This window comes from Branchiostoma lanceolatum, chromosome 6 (genome assembly GCF_035083965.1).
Source record: "Branchiostoma lanceolatum isolate klBraLanc5 chromosome 6, klBraLanc5.hap2, whole genome shotgun sequence".
Classification (NCBI taxonomy): Eukaryota; Metazoa; Chordata; class Leptocardii; order Amphioxiformes; family Branchiostomatidae; genus Branchiostoma; species Branchiostoma lanceolatum.
Window position 1 is genome coordinate 18,291,559 of NC_089727.1, and position 22,112 is coordinate 18,313,670.

At 39.8% G+C, this 22,112-nt stretch overlaps 1 protein-coding gene across 2 annotated transcripts; it reads right to left on the reverse strand.

Moving 5' to 3' along the window:
- Nucleotides 1-2,871: 2,871 nt before the first annotated feature.
- Nucleotides 2,872-19,870, reverse strand: LOC136437441 (major facilitator superfamily domain-containing protein 8-like). Of its 2 annotated transcripts, none has more exons than XM_066432058.1 (11): nucleotides 19,357-19,870; nucleotides 16,709-16,806; nucleotides 15,689-15,732; nucleotides 13,961-14,204; nucleotides 12,160-12,273; nucleotides 11,346-11,537; nucleotides 10,211-10,313; nucleotides 8,654-8,788; nucleotides 7,699-7,802; nucleotides 4,254-4,519; nucleotides 2,872-3,291 (listed from the first exon to the last, which is right to left on the reverse strand). In XM_066432058.1, exons 2-11 carry the CDS (start codon nucleotides 16,737-16,739, stop codon nucleotides 3,085-3,087), a joined length of 1,440 nt encoding a protein of 479 aa, XP_066288155.1. In that variant the 5' UTR covers nucleotides 16,740-16,806; nucleotides 19,357-19,870; the 3' UTR covers nucleotides 2,872-3,084. The 2 variants fall into 2 exon arrangements, with proteins under 2 accessions (XP_066288155.1, XP_066288154.1); XM_066432057.1 differs by lacking the exon at nucleotides 19,357-19,870 and adding an exon at nucleotides 18,139-18,323.
- Nucleotides 19,871-22,112: the final 2,242 nt, after the last annotated feature.

Below are 22,112 nucleotides of genomic sequence, written 5' to 3' on the forward strand. Positions count from 1 at the left end.
TCTTTATCAAAGTAGATGACCTTGTATAGAACTTGTTTGCTAAGTTCGTTGAAAGAACTGGACAACCTGGGAAGTTGCAAAGGGAAAATGTGCATATCAACTTTTAGCTTATATTCTATGTTTGTATTTAAACAGAAACGAGGTATACGTTATATATTGTAAGTTTACACCGTACATGTTGTTAAGTTTTGGTGTTTTACATTTCTATGTACTCAAGAAGATATTTTTCTGTAAGTATTACTTTGTTCTTCAGTCTGCTGGAGCAGACAAAATTAGGCTAGACATGTTGAGAGAAAGATCATAGTTTTTGTTCGTAGTTGCTTTCCAAGATGAAATTTTGGCAGAGCATTATGCGAAAGCTGCACAAAGCTAGGATAGACTTAATCTCCAAGCAGATCTATCGGTGACAATGACAGTATCCAAAGGGAAAAAACAGCAATATTGCCACCAATAGATCTGCTTGGAGATTAGGATAGAATATTATTAGCGTGGTTTGATATAATAAAAAAAAGGAGCTGTTATTCTTGGATTGAACTTACACTGTTAGTGTTACTGTCATTTTCTACAGTTGACCTGTATAACTGAAGGTAAGGATAAGACATGGCAACATTCCTGCATAAAAGGTTTGTAAGAGTATAGCAATGAACGTAGCTGCTGTATGATTTGATTAGCAAGCCTGAAAATGGAAAGAGTTCATCTTTATGCCAAATTTGTGGAATGTCTAGTACTAAAGTTAAACATAATCCCACCAGGTTACATAAATTTATCTTCCACCTCAACGAAATGTGTCTAGCTAAAGAGATCTCCAATGCAATGTCCCCCAGTATAATGCACTCATGCATATCTAAAATATGCATATCTATACCTTGGAGTACTGCATTAGAGATCTCTCAAACACACTGTTTTTCAAAGTGGCATAAAAAAATGCAACCTGGCAGATTAATGTTAATGGTGGTTACCCGTATGTTCTTCAAGTTTCACAGGACGACGTTTTAGTAAGTTTGTAGATACTTTTATTAGATACATTGTAGTCTAATGTTGGATAATATAATTTTGCTGAACACTTGTTTCTGTTTCAACAGCTGCAGCACTAGCTTGTTTTTATCATATCTTTATGTCTTGTTTTTACAGAAATCGTACCTTATATTACATTATTTGTTATAATCTGGAACATAAAGTTAACCATCGAAAATATTATCATTGGTTTTATTGACACAACTAGGCAACTTGTGGTGTTTCATATTGGGTAACAAATTGTTCTTTTATTGTGAAGTTTATCTTGTGAAGTGAAAATGTAGGACAGAAGAGCAAGGATAAATTTAGGAAACTTTAAGTAACAAACACATTTTATGTTAAGTGCCATGGTCCCTTGTTATCTTTTAAATATTCTTATCAAAAGAATGTTTGTATTACACAGTTTATTCATGTAAGGTATAAGAATATGCTGTCAGCCATTAGAAAAATTGTAACAGTTCCACTTTTTACACTGTTATTACCAAGAAATGTGTAACCCTATTGTCAACCCTGCAAGTAATGAGCCGATCCAAAAGCCAAGTTCTGATTGGCCCCAACAAGGGTGCCGGGTGGAACCAAAATGATTCTTGGGGGGGTAAACAAACATGATGAATTTTCACAATCATTCATATGAAAGAATTATTTGCAGTTATGTTGATTAGATGAAGAAAAGTTCCAATTATCATATTTTCATCCCCAAGACCATTTCAGGCCAGTCTCTTCCTTGTGCTGAATGTATGCAATGTGGTTAACGTTACTTATAAAATAATTGATAAAAATATTGTGCCATGTTTCTCCCCTTACACCAGATTATAAAGTTCATACACAAAAACAGTGTTTCTTGTTGTAGTTCTTTTAATTACTAAAATATTATTGTTTTCCAAAGAACTCTTTTTTACATTTGACCATTTCAAAGTAGCTCAGTACCAGAATAATAGATATATATGAAAATGTAAGTTGACCCTACTCTCCAAGCAGATGTTAGGCGCAGACATTTTTTCGGGCATCAATTTAACTGTTTTTATCGGGCTTTCTTGTTTGTGAGGTTGCCGGTTAGGCTAGCGGACAAAAAAGAAAACCTGACAAAATAGAAAAGCAGCTAAAAACACCTTAAAAGATGTCCAAAACAAGCGCGCGCATAAGACCTGCTTGTAAGTGGACTCCTGGTTTACTACATGTACATTCTCCGATATTTTCAAAAGGCATTTCATTCAATAATATTGAACTAACCACCACCACATACTTGAATGACAACATTTGGCTTGGTATATTATATTGGTTTTGAGGTAATTTTGGTCAGCAAAAGTACAGTTAAGCCATACAAAAATTAGGTGTGACATTACTTGCATAGTAAGAAATATAGAATATCAATGGATCTGATTTCTAATACAGGTCACATTTTTCAAATACTAAATAACTGTGTTTGAGGTCGTAGAGCTTTTTTTTATGCCAGTGTACCGTACGAGCGATAACAGTAGAAAGACATACATTTTTGTAACATATCTTGCTGATTCAACTGCCGAAAAAATGTGGATAATGTAAGTGAAAGAAAATGGATCTTTTTCTTGAAGATCATTCATGATGATTAACATATTAACCTATACATAAATTACAAACCAGGGACAAAAATGTTTATTAAGATTAGAGTCTTAATATTAGTTTGACTCGATTGCTGTGCACATACATATATTCTGCATATCACAAAACATGTATTTCTCTCTGATCATATAGTAATACAGTCTGTACAATTTTCTATGATATATATATATTTAGTACAAAATTTCCTTATAACACATATACATGTATGCAGCCGGGTACAGTATTATCAATTCCAAAATTGCACACATCCCTTCAAAATTTGTACCAAAATTACAAAAGCTTTAAAAGTTGTACAAGCCTTCTACCAAATTTGTACCAAAATTACAAAAGCTTTAAAAATTGTACAAGCCTTCTACCACTACAATATATAGTAGTTATAATAACTAGATAATCATTAACCTTCTCCCTGCTGCCTAACTCTGTAACCAATAGAGAATTGGGTGCCAAACGGATACTTCGGTGTGCTAAAGGTTAAGTACTTAGAATCTTATTTCTTTCCACAAAAGGAACCAGCCTTCTGTAGACTGCAAGAAGCCAGAAAATGGCGACTAAAACGATGCCTCCCGCTGCGCCGAATGCGATCTGTGGTCCGTAGTTCGTGTAGATCTGGCTGACGAAGACGGGGCCGAGGGTGCGGGCCAGACTGCCCGAGGCCGTCAGCCATCCCATCCAGGTGCCCTGGAATGTATCAATCAGAAAATCAGCTGCATCAGTTTGGTTACATCAAGTTCAAATGTTACCCCCATGAAACCGGAGGAATTGTTTTTTGTGTGTCTGTTTGTTCAGGGACACTGACAGGAAGTTAGGTCAAAGGTCTCAGAAAATGTTATTTCCTTTCCCAGCTTCAATTTCATGCTATGAACATGTCTGTTGGCTTAGGGCAGCCAGTTGGAAGATGTATAGATAGAATCAGCAGAAATTCTCAATAATGTATGTAATTATAAGACTTCTGCATGTCGTCACAAGATTTGGAGCACCCGGTAGGGTTCGGCAGACGTCATCATTGGAGCAAGGACAAAATGGCAGTCATCTAGACACTTGAATTTCTGCCATGCGACCAACTAGGGAGAGTTTATGGTCGTTTTCGTTGTCAAGTTTCTGTTGATAATACAAATGCGCATTTTAACCTTATTGCTCCCTGGCCCCATAACTAATACAACTTTGGTGTCAAATGACTACCTCAGGAGACCATTAAAGGTTAAAACTGACAAAACCTCATTCTTTTTAGAAATTGCCAAAATTTAAATATCAAGTCTGTGTGCTTGTGAATTATCCAATGTTGCACAAACACAAACGCCAAGTACATGTCATACAATGCACTTTCAAAATAAGATATATCATCCTTCAATATGTAATTATCATAATCATGGTATATATGATACATAAGTGAAAGATGGTGTCAGGTGGCTTACTGTTTCGGCAACAAAAACAACTAAATGGATATAGAAAAAGAAATAGAAAATCTTGTTATGGAACAAAGTAATGTTTGGTACTAGGCCACAACAATTTAATTTCTTGGTTAACGGATTTTTTTTTTTTTTTTTTTAAATTTTAGAAAAAAAAATTCATTTTTTTTAAAAATAAAAATCCGTTAACCAAGAAATTAAATTGGTGTGGCCCTAAGAGTGAATAATAAATACCTGTGGTTTAGGGCCCAGGATTTTAGAGTACATTGCATAAGACAACACGTTGCTCGTGGGATAGCTGAGTCCCAGCAGGAAGAACCCAGCAAACATCTGCCCCAGGTACAGTTTGGGTGTGCTGTCGCACCACTTGTACTCCCAGGGACAACCTCTAGGGGGCGTTGTTGCAGCAGGAGGAGTGGTGACGGCTGTGATGTTGGGGGAGTGGGTGACGTTTTGATGGTGCGGACTTGGGGTGGTGATGTTTACCGCTGGATGGAGACCTGGCAAGGAAAACATAAATGGATTGTAGATTGTACACACATATCATGCAATTACGGGTTTGCAAAGCAAAACCTTTGTTGGATCCGTTGGTATGTGTGGTGGCCGCCATCTTGAATTATGACATCACAGGTTATTGGGAGGGGTGTTTTTTGGGGTCGCTAGCGTTCTCTCTATTTCTAACAAATCGGCACACAACTATCACACATTCAACTTAAATAAAAAGAAAAAATCCATTGCTATTTCATATTCAAAGCTATTCACCTTTATCTCCGCTTGTTCAAATGAATTCAATGTGCTCAGTTCTGTCGATAGATTCAATTACATACTAGGTGATAATCCCTACTGTGTACAGATAGGTATATACATCAAAGAATGTTTGGACATTAGAACAAGTATATGACATGTGATATTTCGATATGTTGCTCTATCCCATATGATTGTGTGTAATCAAACTCATTTTTTATGCACTTATTCATTTGTATGTATGTATGTAGTAGACCTTACGAAAGTCGCTGTGCTTTTGTTGTGCCAATAAAGATCTTCTATCTATAAAAAGACCCCATAACCGCTAAACTAACATAGCAAACCTGAAGTATACATGTATGTAGCACAAGTACTTAACTCTGGATCTAGTTTGATTTTCTTCTATCTTATTACTAATTTGCTATGATCCTGTCTGAGCAATACCTACACAAAGGAGGTTAAAGGCATCCAGAGCATTTTATGAGGCTTGAAACTTGAATTTAAAAACTCATTGTACAGTAGTCATTCCTACACAGTAAGTTTCAATGTTACTATACCATTACATATCGACATTAAAGGACAAAAGATTCGATGTCGTTGTGTGGTGAGAACTGATAGAAAACCCAAGCCCTAATAGACTGATGCTGTCCATCACAATTAGCAGTTCGACCAATGAGAGAGTGACTGCATGTTCGTTAAATATTTGCATCTTTATGTTTTGATTTTGCATTTCTATGTTTGGGTGCCTTTAAAAACAGAAACTCCTTGGCTACATATTAGGAATATGTATGTCTACATCATCAATTTCCTTTTAAACTCAGTCACTGTAAATCTTGATTACAGTGGTTTTCTTTTCACAGTTTTCATGCTTAATTCACCACAGTGACTGCCAAAAACCTCCTTTCTCCTTCTATATCTGAAAAATGAATTCCTTGTGAACATAAAAGTATTTTTAGTAGCCAACAGAGTAACTTGGCGTGAGTAATAATTACTAATGCTGCATTAGTAGTCTAAGGGTACCCGACACAATTACAAGGTTCAAAGGTAGACACACAGCCAGAATACTTTGCCCATGACAGTTGCCAAAAACACTTTTGTTTTCCTCACTTCACTAAAATCAATCCCGTACTTAGGCCCAATTTACACTAAATAATATAATGTCTTGTCCTTTTAACTGTAGTACTACACCTGGTAGTCTACTACTGTAGTAGACTACAGCTTTTTTCTGGGTGTAAAAAGAAAACTACTGTAGTCTACTACAGAAGTCTACTACAACCTTGGGGGTAGTAGTACTACACTTCGGCGGAGGTTCTGGGAGAATTCGAACCGGGTGTAAAGAGAAATTGTAGTACAGAGGTAGTAGACTTCAGTTCGAAGCCATTTACAACCATGTTCGATCTGACGTGATTCGAACTGATCGCGTGTTCCATTTCGGGTCATTTGCGGTCATTCTCTAGTTTTCTCAGTAAAACCGAGCTGCCAAGCCCCTTTCCCTGCTATTTCGCATCAGATACAACCCCTATCTTTTCACAAATAAGAAACAGGCTGAAATTCCCTCCCGCGATTTTTCAAAGGTCACAATAGGTCACTACAGTTTCGTGACAATAAGGAACAGTTGGGCATCCTGCTAGGCTTCCTGTCGTTAAGTGTAAAGTGGACGCGAATCTGAAGTCTACTACAGTAGTAGACTACCATAATTATGTAGTACTACAGTTTTATTGAACAAGTGTAAATTGGGCCTAAGTCTATATATATGTCATACCTGGGCTACAAAAAAGTGTTTAACGTTTGATACGGGTGTTCTGCATTGTGTAATAATTTTCCATATCGCACGGGGTTCTACTCGTATTATACGAGCTTCAATAGAATATTTAAAATGTATTTCGAGCGCGCCGGTTGCACCACTGTCAAAAATTCGAATACCAGATTCGCATGTTGGAATCAATGTTATTACATTTCTTTTTTCGCAGAAACAAAGCTCTATCATTTTGGGTGGGTATGACATATATCAGGCTTTTAGCTAGGATTTATAGATAAAGGGTCCAAAATTGAGGAGGGGGTGCTGTGATGCGGGGGTTAGGTATATTCTAGTAACACCAGTCAGTTTACATCGGGAAATACAGTAGCTATTTGGAATCTCCAGAAAAATTGATGTTCTACCATTAAGTTTCATATCACTGTGTAGCTCTTAGTGTAACAAGTACAGTGATGTAAAAATTATTATTCTGAAATGTTCATAACTGTAGATATCATTAATAAAAAATGTCAGCAGACTGCAGGCTATTTGGTTAGCCCGCTGAAATGAAAAGCTAGCCCGGAGATGTGAAATCACAGAACTCGGGTCTAAAATTGTTAGACCGCGGCTCTAAATTTCTAGACCGCGGGGCAGAACTGTCCAAAAGCAGGTAGACCGTGGGGAAAACTTCAGACTGCGGGGATAACTTGAATGAAAAGCTGTGTCAGAAAGGTGTGAGAGGCGGGGCAGAGAGGTGGGAAAGAGGCGTGAATTGGCAGTCTACAGGAAGCACTCCCAACTTTAGTCTGCAGGGCTTCGAAATTAGACCGCGGTCCTGCATCTCACACTTGAGGTCCAAATCAGCTCATCATACTTTTAGCAGACCATTTTAAGCACTAAAAACTGCTTGTTCCCTCTCTCTGTCTCCCGATGGGATCTATGGATTAACAATTTCATGGTAGCTTTGCATGTCAATCAGTTTTCATGCTGTCCCAGTGTCTGGTAGGACTAAAAAAGCATCAGTGACACTGTAACAGTAACATGTGTATGTAATTATCAGGGAAACAGGGGGTCCTCTGTGCGTCCAGCTGAAAAAGAGGGCTTCCAATTTGCTAGTTATTCTAGTATGCGTCCAAAAAACGCATGGGCGCATGCCTAGCTAAAAGCCTGACATAAATGTATTCAAGGATATGAACATACCTGGTGCCACATGTGGAATGGGCTCATTCCCATACGGAATGAGCATGATGAAGGAACCAAGCATGATGAAAAATGCAACAAGCATCATCCTCTTCTCATTGAACCTGAAAAACAAAGTTAGATTTTTCATGTAAACATGTAAACAGTTACTTGCCAATTTGCTTTAGAATAGAAATTTAGTAGTTTGTTCATATCTAGTTTTCCATAGTTCCATTGGATTGTGGGTAAGGTCAGAGGTTAAGACTTCTAAGACATAAAAATGATCCAGGTGGTTAAAAAAAAACTGTTGGCAGCTACTTCTTGTGTAAGTAGGGGGAGAAACTTTTTCCACTATGATATCAAATCTAAATCGTCGTTGTCTGTGAATTTCTGTAACATGTGCATAAAAGAATTAGATTATTAAGTTCTGTTAAGTTACTTGAGTATATCATACCGGGGCAGCAATATTATTCAATACGGGTGTTCTCAGTGGTCAGTCTTTCCAGTATTAGAATTTATGGTAATTTATCAGAATTTATGGTATAAGTTCAATTTATTTTCTATCGTTAATTTTCCTTAGTTTTGAGTTATGTACAATTTATGATATAATTCTTATTGTCAAATTTCGAAAGGAGGCCCAAGAAAAGCCACCTTATATATCTTTGTTTTTAAACACTAACACAACATATGCGAATAAATAAACAACAGTAAACAGTACGGCCCAACCTTCCTTAGTTCAATTCAAACTCGTTTCGAGTGAGTTGGTTTTCAAAAATTTGATTTGGACGTTCGAATCTTTACCTCTGCATGGTGAGTTTGCATTGAAATGCGTGTATTTTTCAGGTGGGTATGACATAAATGAAATACGGGGTACAACACGGTGTATTCTGCATCACCCTCCATCCTGCAGGTTGGGCAATGTTGCATTCTATATTCATTCCATCTGTACAGCTCACATATTGACATCTGCACCTACCTTTTTGAGAGGATTCTGATGGCAATCATGACACACACAGACTGGACAGCCAAACAGCCTAGTATGATTCCATTGTACAGCACTGCCTGGCTCTGGGTCCACGCATACATCACTATAGTCAGGGGGGTCGTGATTCTGAAACAAAATAGCATATACATGTAGTTTATTACTCTCTCTCTCTCTCTCTCTCTATCCAGTTTTACGTCTTTTGTTCCCCATCATCTGGGGGTTAGACGTGCTTACACATGGATGGGGGAGCCCCAGAACTCTTCATCAAGTGCAAGTCTTTTTTTGTAGCAAGAGTTTTTACGGCTGGATGCCCTTCCTAATGCCAACCCAAACCCTATTGCTGGGCTTAGGATATGGGAAATACGTGTTAAGTGCCTTTCCCAAGGGCACAACGTCTGGGTATCCCACTGGGGATTGAACCTGGGTCTTATTGGTTCATAGCCGGATGCTCTGCCACTGTTCCACACAGACGCCACCGTTATACACAAATATAGAATACAACACGGGGTATTCCGTATCACCCGAGGTTCCAGCCCGACCGCGAGTAGGATCGCCCGACAGCCGTAGGCCAGATTGTGATCTGACCCGCGAGAGGGCTGGGACCGAGGGTGATGCGGAATACAAGGTGTTGTGTATTTTATTTTTGCCAAAACACACATTTCAATGCGGAATGCGCCAGAAGTTGAGAGAGTTTTGTGTTCTCGAATGAAAATTGTAACAACAATGATTCCATCCTCCAAATCCGGTAGGCGGCGGCGCAACCGGTGCACTCGAAATGCATTCTAAATATTCTATGGAAGCCTGTGTGATACAACTTAGAACCCTGTGCAATACGGAAAATTATAACACAGTCCGGAACACCAGTATCAAACGTTTTCGTGGCCCACATATGACATACATGTAAATAAGTTTATGTCATAACTGGGCTGCAAAAACCTTCAATACAGGTGTTCTGGACCAGGTGAAAACAAAAAGGCCTCCATAGAATGTTTAGAATGCAAAATCAAGTGCGACGAGTGTACCGCTGTCGAAAATTCAAATACTGGATTCGGGCATTGGAATGTGCGGCTGTTACCATTTTTTGTTTGAGGACACCAACTTTTCTCAACTTCTGCCGTATTTTGCATTGAAATGTGTGTTTTCTCGGGTGGGTATGACATATTAAATAGAATATGTGTATTCCGCATCACCCTCGGTCCCAGCCCTCCCGCGGTTGGGCTGGTACCTCGGGTGATACAGAATACCCCGTGTTGTAGACTATATGTAAGCAATGGAAGCAACTGACACATGTTATTTGGATAAAACATCCGTCCATCCATCCATCCATCCATCCATCCATCCTTCCATCCATCCTTCCATCCTTCCATCCTTCCATCCATCCACCCATCCATCCATCCATGAATGAAAATAATATTGTTTATATTTTGTACAAAGCCATAATCAAGAGTTCACAATTTTAATATTAATTTCTTAACATCCTTTCTAGGACTAAGAAAATGAAGTCACTTTGTTAACAATAACAATGTTTTCAGCACCATGTGAACTTACGTTTCAAAGATGGCGAAGGAAAACAAGATGACAAAGAACAGGATGTTGGTTGCTGCGACAGCAAAGTAATCCACCGTCCCTTCCTCTTCCGACTTTTCTATTTCTGTTGGAAAGTAGAAACATGATAAACTTGAGTTGTCCTAGAGGTCATGTCAGTGTCCTTCCATGAAATATTGTTAGCAAATGCAAGAAAATCTAAATATACGACATGATATGTTTCTGTGACAATTCTAATCAATGCAGGTGAAAACTTGGGTGAATTGCTCCACCCCTGTGGTGTCACCAATAAAACAAGAAAGAATCAGTCCCCTAACTGATTACCAAAATGCTCCATCCCTTAGGCATCGCCAAAAAAAAGACAAAACCCCAGTCTTACCCTGATTGTTAACCAAAAATGGCTCCACCCCTTAGGCATCGCCAACAAAAAGACAAAACCCCAGTCTTACCCTGACTGTTGACCAAAAATGGCTCCACCCCTAAGGCATCGCCAAAAATAATACAGAATCCCAGTCTTACCCTGTCAACCAAAAATGGCTCCACCCCTTAGGCATCGGCAAAAAAAATACAGAATCCCAGTCTTACCCCGTTAACCAAAAATGGCTCCACCCCTTAGGCATCGCCAAAAAAAAAGACAAAACCCCAGTCTTAACCTGACTGTTAACCAAAAATGGCTCCACCCCTGAGGCATCGCCAACAAAAAGACAAAACCCCAGTCTTACCCTGACTGTTAACCAAAAATGGCTCCACCCCTGAGGCATCGCCAACAAAAAGACAAAACCCCAGTCTTACCCTGACTGTAAACCAAAAATGGCTCCACCCCTGAGGTGTCACCAAAAAATACAGAATCCCAGTCTTACCCTGACTGTAAACCAAAAATGGCTCCACCCCTGAGGCATCGCCAACAAAAAGACAAAACCCCAGTCTTACCCTGACTGTTAACCAAAAATGGCTCCACCCCTGAGGCATCGCCAACAAAAAGACAAAACCCCAGTCTTACCCTGACTGTAAACCAAAAATGGCTCCACCCCTGAGGTGTCGCCAAAAAATACAGAATCCCAGTCTTACCCTGACTGTAAACCAAAAATGGCTCCACCCCTGAGTCATCGCCAAAAAAAAGACAAAATACCAGTCTTACCCTGACTGTTGACCACGAGACCGGCAGTGTCTGCCACCTTACACTCCTTGAACACAAAGATGAGTAGCAGGATGTTGATGATCCCCAGGATGGCCGACAGGAAGCCAGGCCCCGTGTACATGTTGATTGACAGCTGGATGGCTTTCCACTCTATTCCGTTCTCACCCAAGGGTACGAACGCTGTCTGCAACACTGGGTTGGGGAAAGATGATTTCAGTCTGTATCTGTATCTATATAGCCGGTATAGCCGCCATTAGACGTAACACACCAGCTTCGCAGGCATGCGGCGCGGCAGCAGCTGGTCATATTACACCGAACGGTCTGTTACACCTAGTTTTTGCATATCTGACTGCAACCGTTCTTTAAAGCTACTTAGTGAGGAAGTACTTGATGACAACGAGTTCCATTCTACTATGGTTCTCGGGAAATACGAATTTTTGAACACATCACTCCTTGGCTGATAACTCTGGTATTTAAAAGCATGACTATTTCTAGTCCTCTTCTGGGCTGGCATTAGATACTTGTCAGTCGGTACGTCCACAAGTTTATCAGTCAGTGAAAGGAAAAGCAGAGCCCTCAGACTGACGGCAAAGCATGACGTTTTTTCGTTAGCACAAGTTGACTGTTGTTTGATGATTGAAAAGGTGATAGGTATCCCAATCTTAATATTAGGGAGGAATAACAGGAACTCATAATTTTCTTGAAAAAAAAATATGAAAAAAAACAATGGCAGAAAATCTTATAAATCTTGACAAAAACCTACTAGTATATATGCATTCAAATTGGTACAGAAAAGAAATGTTTCTTTTCTTACCTGGACCAAGAATGAAGCCGATAGCCTGAAAGGCACTCATGGTGGCCATGGTGGATGTGCGTTCACTCAGCGTGGTGGCTGCAGACGCGTAAGAACGGACTACTGCCACATTTCCTGAAGTGGAGATAAGATTACAATTACCTCAAAGTGTCATGTACTTTATAATGATAATAAGTTTATGCAAATTCATGCCCGTAGGCTATTTGTATGTTGACAGCAGTGTCGAAGTACAAATTACCTTTGTTGACAGCAGCAGTTAAAAGCCTAGAGCTAAGAGTAGAATGAGGGAATCATTCAGTTTGAAAAACTGCAAAGTGTGCTGCAAGGAATTCACATTGCTCGTCCGATAGGGCTTGATGAAAGCTATCACATACAAGTTCATTGGCTGATAGTCAATCGAAACACAATCATTTTGAAGCTGGAGTCCTAAAAAAGGTAATACTGTCAATCTTTGTGGCAGTTTAGTTTACAAGATTTTTGCTGTCACCTATCCATCATGAAATCATATTGTCAGACAGTCACACCACAAACATTGTGTTTCCATTGTATTACTAAGCAGTAAACTGTACCATGCAAAAACATATTTTCCCTCCTACTACAAAATCAAGTCCTTGCAGAAATAAATGAATTTACAGTAACCTACAGCTACGCGAATACTGTAAATGTTGAAATGTTTGCGGTGGTTTATTTAACGTTTTTTGCAGTAAACTTTTAACTGCAAACTTAAAACCACTGTGGAAATGCTCTATGTCTACATCTTCTGCTCGCCAAACCACCTTGTTTCAACCGCTTAACTAAAAACCACCACAAATACTCCCTTTCCTCCCTACCGCAAAATTAAATTCCTATGAATTAAAGGCATTTACACACACTATAATCTCTTCTTGAACAATGAAGTTGAACTTGGACTTAAAATACTTTGTATATTTGAACTTGATTTGTAAAGGTACTGTACCATCCTGTTCTGTGCAGTTGAAGTCATATCGTATTTTCCCAATTAAATTACGCACCCCTGATTCGGGGCTAGTATCCAACAGGTTTGCAAAGCTGAAACGTTAAGTCAAAAACTTCAAAATTAAAAGTATGCATCACTTCTCCACTGATTATTTTGAACAGGATAAATTCAAATTTATAGTGTTCCTTCTCTCTTCTGAAATGTTTAAAAAGTGCGTACTTTATTCAAGAAAATACGGTAGTCTTTTTTAAGTCTCACTGACAGAGAGAGAGACAGACGCTATACAACCACCCTGACCAATCGATCCCATTGAAACTCAGATTCGTATCAGCCATGACCCGACAAATCGCTTTCTAACTTGCGTTAACGACTAAATCTGACAAAACAGACTCGCCAGTGAGATGGTGGAAGATAGTTTCTGCTACTTTTCTCTAAACGCTAGATGGCGAACGCATTCAATCACTTCCAAAGTGCCAAAATTGTCAATCTGAAAACATCTTTTGGAAGCTCACACCTTCCACCATCTCACTGGCGAGTTTGTTTGGTCAGATGTAGTCGTTGACGCAAGTTAGAAAGCAATTTGCCGGGTCATGGCTGATACGAATCTGAGTTTCAATGGGATCGATTGGTCGGGGTGGTTGTATAGCGTCTGTCTTTCTCTCTGTCAGTCACACTTAAAAAAGACTACCGTATTTTTGTGAATAAAGTACGCACCTTGCAAACATTTCAGAAGAGAGAAAGAACACCATAAATTTGAATTTATCCAAGTTAGAAAGCGATTTGTCGGGAAATGGCTGATACGAATATGAGTTTCAATGCGATCGATTGGTGGGGGTGAAAACACACCTGCCCCAAAGCCGACCAGTGCCCTGGACACCAGCATGTAGACCCCCCTGGGCTGGGGGAAGGCGTGGACGTAGCTGTACATGGTGTTAGCCGCCACGTTGATGACGATTGACACCAGGAGGGGTTCCTTGGTCCTGTCACGCAGGTTGGCCCAGCCACCGAAGACGGGCGAGGCCACCAGCTGTCCCAGACTGTACGCCGCCACCACCCAGCCGAGGAACGACTCGTCCGCACTGTGGTCTACCTGTGAATGGGGACAGATATCAAGTTAGAGTGTGACAGCAGTTTTGTTAGCAGAATAGGGTGGTTAGTGGCCATGCCTCTGGACCAAGAAGTCGTGAGTTCAAATCCCGGCTGTGTCGCTCACCCGACTTGCACACTACTGTTTCCTTTATCTTAACATCAGTTGCGTTTTGATCAGAGTTTGTAAATACTTTGAATAAAACATGTGTCATAAAAAAATATTGCTGTTTCCTTAATATCTTATCATCATGAAGCTTGGATCGCCGTTTGCGATCGCAATCTCTACTTAGTCTAGTAGAATCGGCGATTGTCCTAGGACAGATCGCGATGGCAGTCTGTCCTAGGACAAATGGCGTTCGCGATCTGTCCTAGGACAATCGCCGATTGTCCTGAATTGTCATCTCTACTGTGACATATATATAGTTTCTGTCCTTGAAAGGAATTTACTGACCCTAGATACCCAGGGCTCGAAGTTAACTATGTCCCTATGTCCCGGGGCCACCAAAATTTGACCTGGGACAACTCAATAATCAATTCGGGACATATTTGGGACACTCAGGGCTCCTGAGTGCCACTGTGCTCCTCCCTTGTGAAACTGTATACTGGTCCCACCCACTGTTTTTGGTGTGGTACTAGTCTTCTCAAAATCAATCATCATTTATCACTCAGCATAGTGAAAGGCAAGCCTGTCCCAGCTAGGCTGTGGCACATGTCTGCTCCCCTGACAGGGGGTCAGCAGAGGGATGGTCACACCTCATTTACTTGATTAAGGTTTGCCCTGCAAGATTAGAAATCAAACATTTTCGGATTTATTCTACCTCCCCAAGAGCCACTGCATCAATGAAGTCTTTAAACTCTGCAGAATTATGCTTTTTCTTTTATAACCTATTAAAATACATTATTTCAGGTTGTTAACAATATTTCTGGTTGTTAACTTTGTTGAAACTTGTGTTTACTACTGAGTGTATATACCTTTGTATGTATTATATTTTTCAAATTTCATGCAATTTTCTATTTTACAATACACAATTTTGTATATAACTAAAAAAAATATTCTAACACAGATTGGCTTGGGCTCAGGTCCTGACTTGAGTATAGGTCCAAACCTGAACATGAACCTCTGGAACTGAATGCAGAACTGACACTAAGTTCATATCTTTGGCCCTGGTTGGGACACTTCAGGACACTTTCGGGACAGTTGAAATCCACTTTTGGGACAATGTTGGGACAGTAGGGGAAAAAGTTAATTTCGAGGCCTGATACCTTTATCTTATTTCTTTGAACAGCATCTTAACCTTCAGCACACTGAAGTAGCCATTTGGCAACCAATTCTCAATTGGTTACAGAGTTAGGCAGCAGTGAGAAGGTTAAGTTTGCTATCAATATCATAGCCAGTGATGCTATTGAAAAACACATGCACAAAATGTCAACAAATGTTTTATATAAACTTTTTAAAAAACATCAAGGAGCAAGTATGAAACTTACCTTTCTCAAGAAAGGCCACACTGAAGACACGACTATAGAAAATCCTGCAGATAAACAAAGAATGGTATGACAGTGACTTCACATGTTTGGTCTAAGTGTGGTATCAACAATAACTTAAAGTGTTTCCTTCTCAAAAGAATGTTGTTATCTTTTACAAGCTGCTAACATAACATGACCTATTTATGTGCAGAACCTATTTACGTCCGGTTTGGCTCATGTCCACATGTCGCGGTGTATTATGCCAAAGCCTGTTCTCACGAGCAATAAAGAACATTATAAATATGATCCTCAGCCATCTCTTTAATTTTTGCACAGCAAAACATAATGGCCATGCGTTTACCACGTGAACGCCACGTGCCGCGCATGGGGGGGAAATTTACAGATAAACATTGTTTTTTTTCCATCGCGTTAAGCAAGTGGCCGGACAGACATAGTGATCTTACTATCATTTATCTGCAGACTACTTTGGACAGTTACTGTGCATTTTATTCTGGTCTATGTTCTTCAAGCATAGCGCTAGAAGTGAAAAGATTCAGAAGTGGACGATAATGGCTTACCCTAGCACAATTCTCCATCATATACCTCAGTATAGATATATGCTCGCACTGCGTTAAACAGGCGGAGAAAAACTTACAGACCATGCATTTTCTTTTTAGAAGAGCTGATATTTCTGCCCATGGGTTTGAAATTTGACTCTGTCCGCGCGGTTTTAAGATAAATACGTTTTGAATAAATCGGACGTTAATTGGTCATGTTACGTTACATGCAAGCTTCTGAACTGGCTGCCCTATGATGTCAATAAAAATATTAATCCAATTACCTCGTGTCAAGAATCAAGAGCTGCATGGGGATTAAGTTTCATATTTTGGTAGTCAAATCAATATTCAATACAATCATCAGGATGTATATTTGGTTGAAACGTTGATGTTTGTTGAAAAAAAAACTATGATGACTATTGTTTGAGAAAATAAGACAATGTTGTATTTAAGTGTGATATCTTAAGGATAAGATGTTACCTACCCATGCTACTTAAGAACATAGTGAGATACATGATCCTGATGGACCACCAGCGACTACGGGTGTCTTTGTCATCCTCCCACCACTGGACACTGTTGGAACTGGAAAGTAAGGAGAGAAAACACAATAGGATGATATCGACTACTGTAATATTATTAAATATTGTGCATGTTAAAATTTTCATGGCTTTCACGATGACCTCTTAACCGTGAACTTAAAACCGCAGCAAAAATGTTTCTTCTGTCTTCCTATCCCTTTATATTTGATTCAACTGCAAACTAAAAAGCACCTCGACACTCCGTTTTCTCCTAGTGTCACAAAATTAAATCCTTGTGATCCTAAAGGCACTTACAGTAACTGTAACATAAGTACATTATGAACCCCCCTGTTGAGTTATGATGTTTTCCAAAGTTCAATCAATGAAAATACCATTGGATGAGGCAATCACTGAATCAGAGATGGCAGACTTCACCCAATTACCCATACTCCTTTGCAATCCTTCCAGTACTCCCACAGTAAAATAATTGCAGCACTACTAGTAATGATGTTTGGCAATGCTGCATAATGTGTAACATTACATTGCGTCTACAGAACTGACCAATCAACAGATAATCCCAAGACGGTATGCCTAAACACCACAAACGACGGCAACCCACCGCAAACGGGTATAATATGCTGTGTACATGGGGCAATTATGAATAAAAAATAAGACATTAGACATCATGGTTGAAATAATAACGATTACGTTAATCATCATAACGTCACATATTGGCCAGTGATTATTGCAACACAATGTTTTTAGTTACTAAATGTTTATTACACTTGAAATAAAATGGTGTCAAAATATTATGACCTTTTAACTATGATTTTATTCATGACATGTTGAAATTTCTCTGCTAAATTTTCGAGGTCAAAGGTTGCACATTTTCAGGTCACATGTTGATTACTAGCGTACCAGTTTAAGGTGATTAATGTAAGATGGACTTTGATCTTCAAAACCTAGGTGGAAAAAAATAAAGCTAAAATCACCTGCTAATTGGGCGAAGGGGAAATTCTACAAAATAAACGACTATTCTCACTGGAACCACAAAACCAGTAGCTTGATAAGCAAACTTTGTATAAAACTTGCCACAAAAAAATTAAGTGATCTCCCCAAAGTTTATCAATCTTGAAATTACTAGTATTTGAAACTGGTATAATCTGATCATTTTATTGTCCTTGTAAGATACGACCTTAAATTGGTCTTAAATGTTACAAAAAGACAATCATTTGATTTCACATTTACAACAAAATTAGGTCAAGCATCACGTATCACGTTGACACAACTGTGACTTTTCGTAAACAGTCGAGTCTTCGGGCGTGTTTGAACTGGAAAAAGAGTAGCCACAGCTATTTTCCACAATTTAAACTCATCTAGAGCTTGTTAACCTTACCTTTCAATCGGTGGCACGCTTTGTAACAACCTTGAGCGTTCATCTGGGTCCCCTCGATTCTTTCTTCTGGGTGCCATTTTTGTGTGTTACCAAACTAAAGACTACGTTCGTCTGCTAGTCGACCTTTGGCCTTGGCCTAGTATTGGCGCCTCCTAGCGATTTTTATAAGAAATGCAGTTCATATTTTGGAGGGCGATTTCTGGTCTTTTGCTAGCCTCTCTACGGTATACCAGGCTATAGAGGTGGCTAGTAAGAGTAGAGATCGGCCAAATAGACCAATATGAAAGAAGAGTTAGTCTGCTATAGGGGCACAGTTTGGCATATTGGACCCTCTCTCTGTAGCCGACTCCCTTGGCATACTATTCACTCTATCTAATTTGACCAATTTCTAGGCTACAATTTTTCCAGCCATCCGCGGAGCCTGGTAGAGGCTAGTCTTTGTCCTTCGTATGCTTTGCGCGGAGTGGAAGAACATGTATCATGTGATTTGTGAATCAATGGTTATGAAATAAAGCTTTTGTCGCATATCATTCATTTTAATGTTTTTAGATCATTTCAAAACGCGATGATATCAAAGGTGGAATAGAAGTAACGTTAGGAATTGAAAGGCGAAATTGAGTAGCGAGTTTCATATGTCTTTGACAAACTTCAGCCTACAAAGTACCGTTGAGCCGTACGAAGAGGCATGAACCCAGAACCCTTCTTCCCCAGAACTCTAAAATCGATGCAACAATCAGCCAAAATGTTACATTGATTGGCATGATCTCTATATCTGTTAATGTTTTAGCTTAGTATCTGCACGATGATCGTCAACAATATTTTATAGATCTAATGCGACTATGGTAAGCGTGCTTTTCACAGATTTTGCATATCTATTGTGACCGTGTCAAGAGTGATTTGCCAATGTGTAGTTTTGATGGCTCATTCTTTTTTCATGTAATGTTGACTTGTTGTTACAGTGTAAATTTGCAACGCAATTCAGGTCTACAAAAAACCTGCGAAGTTGTAAATACTGATTGAAGTTTTTTCAAAGTTTCAGAACACGCATGGATATGCTGACATTTTGCAGCATACACAAGTATTTACATGGGGTGTATTTACGACTGGAAGTACCGGTAGTAATTAAATAAGATATCTGTCTGATGGCCTTACTTAAGATACGCACAGCACATATGTTATCTAAATACTAGTATTCTTGATAACGCTGTGTTTACTTACCTTAAGGTATTGGAAAACTGCTTGGCGGGTTTGACCCCTGTGTCCCAGGCATTCCATTCAGTTTGTGGCTTCAAATAAGACAGCTGAAAGTCTTCACCATTTTCTCCTGCTAGTTGCACCCGGGAGCTTGTTATGTCTGCTCGTTGTTGGATTGTCTGAGCAAGGAGGTTTTAAATAGACAAAACCTTCTTGCTCTGAGTCTGAATCATGATATTGATGTGCTTTTCGCATTTTCTCGGTCGTCTCGTCAGGTCCCGAGTGAGGACGCAGTGAAAGTATTAAGTTGTCTGCTGGCGAACTGTCTGGCTATCAGCCGGTTTGTCGATGAAGATTAGACATCCAGGTAATAATATACGCCCAAAAAAGCAGTTACTCAAGCAACTGGATATGATTTTGGAAACGGTCAGACGTTTCAAGTAGCATCCACCACTTTTCGTCAGTGACTGTGAGCAAGATTAGTCGAACAGCAGGTTTATAACCACGAACTATGAATTGATATGCAAATGAGGAGAAGACTATTTTTAGATAGTCCAAAAATAGACAACTCAAGACAAGATTGAAGTAAAAGGGGACAATAGCTACCAAAACTGGACTTTCAACAAATCCCTCAAACCATCTGACCAGTCCAAGACATGTAAGCCATTGACCAACAGAAACAAGGCCAACATCACGAGTGAGACACTTGGGCGCTTCTGACCGGGTTTCGCGTCATTAAGAGGCGACACCTAGTCGGAAGCAGTCCACGTGACCTCGCAAATCACCTGTACTCTATCACCTGTTTTGACAGAGTGGTCGAACGGCGGGGGATGGGGAGCAATAGAAAACTCGGAAGAGATTTGTGGGCCGGGGGGTGGGGTGTGCTCGGGAGGGACTCAGGGGTAGTTGATTTTCGTTCCAAGCCTGTTTGGAGGTCGAGTTGGCTAGTTCTAGGTGCTGAGAAGGGACCTTATATTTACCGTCGCCAGGATTAGAAGTTTGTAATAATTAATTTCAGGTCGAATTCGGTATCCGTAGGTTCATTCTGTGGTTTCCAATTGTTGGTTTATTTGTATAGTTGTAGCAAGGAGGTTTGGTTGTAGAAGTCCTTACGGAAGTCGATATATTCTTGTCAAAGACTAGTAGATTATTTGCTCTATTCTCACGTATCCGGTCGAATAAGACGGGTAGCTTAGGTGGGCGCTGTGAAGGAGCTTGATGGGGTAAGGTAAAGGAAGTTCGGCAAATCTTCCACCCACCCACCCTTGTTCTTCTTATGTCATGAGACCCTTCAGTGACCCTTCCGGCGTCACTCCGGACTTTTTGCCCATACCTTAGCCTTCTAATGGAGTTTCGCCATGGATAGAGTACTATTGTTGATGAGAGTTTTGAGTTTGAGCTTTGTGTAAATAGACCACAGGAAGAATAGCCTCTTATGAGGCTAATTGTGGATCTAAATAAAACTCATTGGTGATGAGAGCTAGAACTCTTCTTTCTGTTTGATCATGTAACTCCTAATTGACACATCGTTTTGAAGGACAGTCCTTTAAGGTCTCATGCCTGTATTACTCCAAAGAGCACGGGCTAAAAAAATAATTGGGCCCCAAAGTCAGGTGTTTAAGTCGATGATAATTTGCCTTTGATCGATCCCACCTGATATAAGAAGCATTTGAGATGAAAGCTTGTTCATCTCTGACAGGATAAGGCAGGAAAGTTTCGGAATCCAAGCGATTGTCGGACGTACACGCTTTTTTCACCTGAGTACTGCGGTCGGGCTCTCTCGGCACCAGAAAGCCTCTTGCGGCTGGCAGGTAACGGCAGTTTTAAATGCCATCACAGATCGCTCCATAGGTTATATTTTGGTGACAATTTTTTCCTTGTCTAAGGATCGTGTGTGCTTGCAATAGAAAGTAAAACGTCTCCGGAAACTCTGTGTTTTCATTGGAATTACGGCCATGAAAGGTTCGTGTTTTAACGTTATTTCCTATGGGATGGCCTAACTGGCGTGTGAGACCTTAAGTTAAAATTTGTCTCATTAAGCTAAATGGGGTCCAAGTTCTCAGTCATCATCATAGTCTAATTTATAACTTTTATATTTTGTCGGGTGATCTTTTTAGCGCTGATGGGCACGACTATTTGCAATTGGCCCAGTTCGAAAGTAAACATCAAAAGAAAGACAACCCCATGCTATTGTCAATGTCATAGTGTAATGTAAAGCTTTTCAATGTCGTTCTGGTATACAGTAGAATCCGCTTAACTGCACCACCCATTTGTCAGCGTTTTGGGTGCAATTATCCGGCTGGTGCAATTAAGCGAAATACCCAGCTGGACCACACCATCATGGGCGGGGGTGTAATGTTAGTCAAAACGCTAGCACAAAGAAAACAGACGAAATTCTGCAGTTATTAACTTAACATATACAGTTTTGATTTTGCATTCTTTCATTTCAAGTTCCATGCGATTAACCGCATTACAACACACGTAACGTTACAGGGGAGGCATCCTGAAACATCGTCATGGGATAACAGTTTCTCTGTGTTACATTACGTAGAGTACAACGTTGAACGGTTGGCGATTTACGTTAATCATGTACCGCCATGAAACAAGTAAATGAAACTAAAACTTGGTTACTGATTACGTGTGAACTCAGAGCAGCTGTGCCCACTCTCATGTCTGGACAGATTTGACTCACAGTCCACACCATGGTAGTGAATTGTACAATGCATCCAGTGGGTAGATATGGTCAGATGACTTAGATCAGTGACAGATATCGATCATAC